This window comes from Diaphorina citri, unplaced genomic scaffold (assembly GCF_000475195.1).
Source record: "Diaphorina citri unplaced genomic scaffold, Diaci psyllid genome assembly version 1.1 scaffold7512, whole genome shotgun sequence".
Classification (NCBI taxonomy): domain Eukaryota; kingdom Metazoa; phylum Arthropoda; class Insecta; order Hemiptera; family Psyllidae; genus Diaphorina; species Diaphorina citri.
Window position 1 is genome coordinate 6,102 of NW_007384888.1, and position 5,254 is coordinate 11,355.

Consider the following 5,254-nt stretch of genomic DNA (forward strand, 5'->3'; position numbering starts at 1 on the left):
ATAAACATTTTAAGTTCGAATTTGTGCAAGGAAAGGGAGGAGAAGGATGGGGTTATAGGTCAAACTACAGTAGCGCTCTCTAGTTGTGACAATGCAGACTCAGGACCAAGTGGCGGGAATACAAAAGATCGCGTCGAGCGGAAGAAAAAGACCAGGCGGGGTAAGCCTAAAGGTAAAAACTACAAACCTTACAATAAATTACCCAAAGATATAGATATGAAAATGAAAAGATCAAGGCAAAGGTGTAACTCAAGGTTAACCTATGAACAACCAGAGGCACCTAATAATAGTAATCAATTCATTATAGAGGATCATAACTTTGATCAGATTCCACTCATAGGCTCACCGGAGAGACCTAATCAGAGGAAATGTTACCGAGACTCAAGTTTCACTAGTGTTGAGTCTGATGGAGAAAACTTCTATTCATCACCAGAGGATGAGGTAGACTACATTATTCAAGACTTCTCTGTCACATACAAGAATTTACGAGAAGAATCACTGAATGGTATGTCTAAGAATGATCTGATCCGCCAAGTACTCACACTGGAAGAACGTATAGAGAATTTGGTGAAAAAGAAGAAAGGTGCTGAGGATGAAGATGCAGAAGACAAAAACGAATCTGAGCCACCAGAGAAAATAAAAGCACTTGAATGTGAGAACACTTGGCTCAAGAAAGAAGTTGAGCGACTGACAACAGAGAATACTACGTTAAGGAGACGCTGCAGGTCATCCGAGTCTTCTATTGATTCTGAAAGTGATAGTTCAAGTAGTTCTTCATCATCAGACTCTAGTACATCAAGTTCCAAACCAAACAGTCCAGTACCAGTCCTTGTAAATGGTGCAGCACATCAAGATGAAGCAGTCAGCATGGAAGAAGATTTAGTAGAGGTGAATGTACTGGCAGTAGAAAGTAATGTTGCAAGTGATAAACCAGCAGAGAAAAATGATAAACCAGCACAGAGTAATGGCATCAATGAGAAGTCAACCAACAATAATGCATAGACTGTATCAAACTTGTAAATAATGTATTTTGTTTGTACCATAGCATTTAATGTATGCATCTCAAGCTTTAACTAACAGAAGAATAAAATAGTTTTGTTGGTAGAAACATTTTGAAGACTAAAATCAACCCCCCTCCACCCTCTTATGTACTATTTTTAACCCCCCTCCACCCTCTTATGTACTATTTTTAAAAAAAAAATTGAATTGAACAAAAAATGTACAGCACTGATCTCATACAAATCCTAAGGCATATTAGTACTGAGATGGGTAATTGGGTACCTAACACTTGAGTGTTATGAAGTTGGTTCTTGAATGTTTTGTCACAACTATAATTTTGGGCAGGCCTTACTTCACATTGAAAAAGGCCTTAAAATTTTATTTATTTTTTAAGCTTATGGTAACAAAACTTATAAAGTGGCAGGACTTACTTCACATTGAAAAAGGCCTTGAAATTTTATTTATTTTAAGCTTATGGTAACAAAACTTATAAAGTTGGGAAAAATTCTCCAAAAAGAAATTAATTTCTTTTGTTTTTCTCACTACTTTTGATATAATTAATCAAAACTCCAAATCAACTGCATTCCTAGAGTTGTCAGTGGGCAACTACTACAGTATGACAGTATAAAACTTGGATTTATATTGCCATAACTCAATGAAATATTTTAGATCAAACAATAATTAAGTTCAACTCTCCCACTATCATCATTTCATTAGGTATTGTTTAAAAATTTCTTTACTACTAAGTAAGTAGTTGTATTAAAGAAAAATATCAGACAAAGAGCAATTTTAATATTACCTATTATTGAAAAAGCTATTAAAAAAAAACCATTTCCAAACCCACATACATTTATGTAGATCTCAAGTTAATTTTAAATATTTTTTCTCTAATAAATTATTGTTCTTGAACAAATATGAACTACACCATGGGTAGGTAGATAAAAAAAGAAAGAAAAATAATAAATAAAACAAACTGAAAATCCATCATTGTTTTTTTTTTTTTGTTCTTTAATACAACTCCAATATTATTATGCCTCTTCCTTTTATTTGTATCTTTTGATCTCCTTTTTTTTGCATAGGTTATTATGGTGTTCTCTTTCATTAGGATTCTCTCATCTACAGTAGAAACTTTATCCAAATTCCATCTATTAAAACCATTATACATCACACAGTTCAGTAGGTACTACATCAGAGGTGTTTGAGTACCTTTGCATCTCATTTTCTTCCTTAAGATATACCTATTATTATACTCTCCGCTCCACTGTTTTAGGCCTAACTTAATGGTTCAGAAACTTCTTCTTCTTCATTCTTCTAGTCTAGTGGTTCAGAAACAAAATGAATAACATCCTGGAGTGAAAAAAAAGAGCTTGCTTCGTTCGATTACTAATACGAAGTAGGCACTTACTAAACTTACTATTCCCTGCTAAAAAAAGTAAAAACCTTGAAAAAAAATAAACTCTATTTAAATTTAAGAAAAATGTATGTCAGGTGTGGGGTTCGAACCCACGCTCCCAATTGGGAACCAGAGCTTAAATCTGGCGCCTTAGACCGCTCGGCCAACCTGACTTTTCGTTCTTTAATACAACTCCAATATTATTATGCCTCTTCCTTTTATTTGTATCTTTTGATCTCCTTTTTTTTTGCATTAGGATTCTCTCATCTACAGTAGAAACGTTATCCCAATTCCATCTATTAAAACCATTATACATCACACAGTTCAGTAGGTACTACATCAGAGGTGTTTGAGTACCTTTGCATCTCATTTTCTTTTCCCCCCACAAGTTAGTTATACTAGTGGTTAATTGATGAACAGAATTGTAGTACTGTAGCCTATTCCACGAAAGAACAAACCCAACAATATGGACTAGTCCATCTGTTTGTTTACATAGGCTCTACACTTTTAATTTTTACAATTTCATACTTTTGTGGAATAGGCTACTGTAGACCGAGGAAAAAATATAATATTTAAACAACAACGCAAACAGCGTGCGCGAGTGGGAAAAATAATCAAATGCTTTTGTTTATATTGTACTTTTTTCCTCGACACTTTCAACGGGCCCATTAGCTCAGTTGGTTAGAGCGTCGTGCTAATAACGCGAAGGTCGTGGGTTCGATCCCCCCATGGGCCACATTTTTTGCAACATGTTTTTTTGTTCACTAGTTAAAATAACTCACTAAAAACATTTGCACTACCAATTTTATTCACTGTCGAAAATACCCCATATTTTTTTTTGATTTTACAACTTGGCTTAATCGTCGTACCTAGCTAGGAAAGGTTTGAGGTATTGAAATCGAAGAGAGATCTTTAAAGACGGTTCAGGATAAAGACGGGAATCGAACCCACGACCTAGCGCTTACAAAGCAATGCCAAGCTAACTAATATGGATATGCTGACTATCGATGAAATTGTATGACCTTCTTGTCTCGACACTGCGCATGTTTTGTTGAATTCTCGATTCTTACCTAACCCGAAGTCCTCTATAAAATAGGTATCTAATTTTGGGATCACTGACCGATCGACCGTCATCTCTATTAACAGTTATTTTTTCCGAGTTTTGACCTCGGATTTGGATTTTAAACTTTTTACGTAGGAATCGACCTTTTATTTATAATTTTTACCCATTTGCAACTGCTCCATTGCAAGCATTTAACCTGGATTCTTGTCAGCCTAGTTAGCTTGGAGGGTAGTGCGTTTCACAAACGCTAGGTCGCGGGTTCGATTACCGCCCGGGGCAGATTTTATCCCAAACAGATAGGATTCGTTCTCGGAACAGCTAGCTTTCTCTCTTGGCCTGTCTTCCTTCTCTGTTTGCTTTTGGAACGATAAGACCTAGCAGGTACATACAGTAAGTAAGCAGCACATTCTATGATATTTTAAAAGGATCTTCAGACTTACCAGAAACGTGTTGAAGTACATCATGGAAATGAGAAATAGCAAACTAGCCACCCAAGTCAACCACTTCCGCCCACTCAAACGAAGTAGATAGAACAGGGCTGGTTGTAGGTAGACAAATAGGGCCAAAGCTGGCTCTGTGTACTCACATAAAAATAGGCTACTGACCAAGATGTACCACAAGCATCGGGCCTGCAATACATAAAGGAACAAAAGGAAATAAAATTAATTCAAGCCTTTGAATTGATTAGTTTAATGAAACATATTGGTCTTAGTATATTACTAGCTGAATTCCGTCACTTTGCTCCGGAATCCCACCAGTTCATAGCTGCATAGTTATCAAACTAAAAACACAGACGAAACTCAAAATGTTGGTCGAGAGCAGAACATTTCTCTCCCGCAGTCTCTGCACTCTGTGTATTTCCTAAGGAGATTTTAGCGATCAAAAATTGATCATATCTCAGGATCGGTTTGGATTTTCGCAAAATCCTTTCTTATCGCACACCTAGATCATAAAAGGAATATTCCTACCAAATTTCAGCTTTCTAGGTGTTGTGGTTCAGGAGATAGAGCAATCAGTGTGTGAATATGAACTGTGAATGAGTGAATGGATCTTGATTTTATAAGATACTAGACCATAAAAGGAATATTCCTACCAAATTTCAGCTTTCTAGGTGTTGTGGTTCTCGAGAGAGAGCGATCAGTGTGGGAGAAAAAGGTCTACCACTGTTCCCTACTGTTCGAAGTGAAGGTTCAGTCTTTGAGTAAAATATAAAGTGGGAAACCTGTTCACCACCGAAATAACGATGAAAGTTAAACATTCGTGTACCCTCCGGTCTACATTGCGGACTTTGGTAAACCGCCCAAGATTGTCTCACCCAACCTTTTTAGAGAGAAAAAAAAATTATAAAGAAGTACCCCCTAGGTCTACAACCATCATGTATAATTTTAAAATCAACAAAAGTCCATGAACATTTTGTCCCACACTTATAAAAACATGACACAAGAAACATGACCACTTAAATAGGGGTCACCCCCCATGAAAGACTAGGAATACACTAAATAGGGATTAAATTTAATTAGTTAATTCCCCCTTTCTTTTCTCTTTTCGTTTAAGGGACCCACCTGACCTTACTAGTGAAGGGTCGAATCCTAAAACCAGAATTTAAAACGGGTCCTCTATTTGGGTTGACAATGAAAACAAGGAAAGGAATCTAATACTGAACTTGTCAGGTCCACCTCCTCAAGTGATTTCCGACCAGTACCGATCCAACCTCAGGATGTCCTGGTCCTAGTCTGAAATGCTAAATCTTAAGACCCAGTTGAAGGACAATGTAGGACCCTGGACCGAACAGTCATGTG

The 5,254-nt window shown here is 36.6% G+C and overlaps 1 protein-coding gene, 1 long non-coding RNA gene and 2 other non-coding genes across 4 annotated transcripts; 2 read left to right on the top strand and 2 right to left on the bottom strand.

Moving 5' to 3' along the window:
* Positions 1-3: 3 nt before the first annotated feature.
* On the top strand, positions 4-1,167 carry LOC103522234 (protein HEXIM-like; the record flags this gene model as incomplete). Its single annotated transcript, XM_008487336.3, has 1 exon — positions 4-1,167. A coding segment is annotated over one exon (999 nt), but the record flags the coding sequence as incomplete, so codon positions are not given.
* Positions 1,168-1,986: 819 nt separating this feature from the next.
* LOC113472712 lies at positions 1,987-2,938 on the bottom strand. The gene is made up of 2 exons (XR_003394912.1): positions 2,750-2,938; positions 1,987-2,205 (listed from the first exon to the last, which is right to left on the bottom strand). It is a non-coding gene; the product is annotated as an uncharacterized LOC113472712 (long non-coding RNA).
* Trnal-uaa lies at positions 2,482-2,565 on the bottom strand. Its single transcript has one exon. It is a non-coding gene; the product is annotated as a tRNA-Leu (tRNA).
* Positions 2,939-3,054: 116 nt separating the features above from the next.
* On the top strand, positions 3,055-3,128 carry Trnai-aau. The gene has a single exon. It is a non-coding gene; the product is annotated as a tRNA-Ile (tRNA).
* Positions 3,129-5,254: the final 2,126 nt, after the last annotated feature.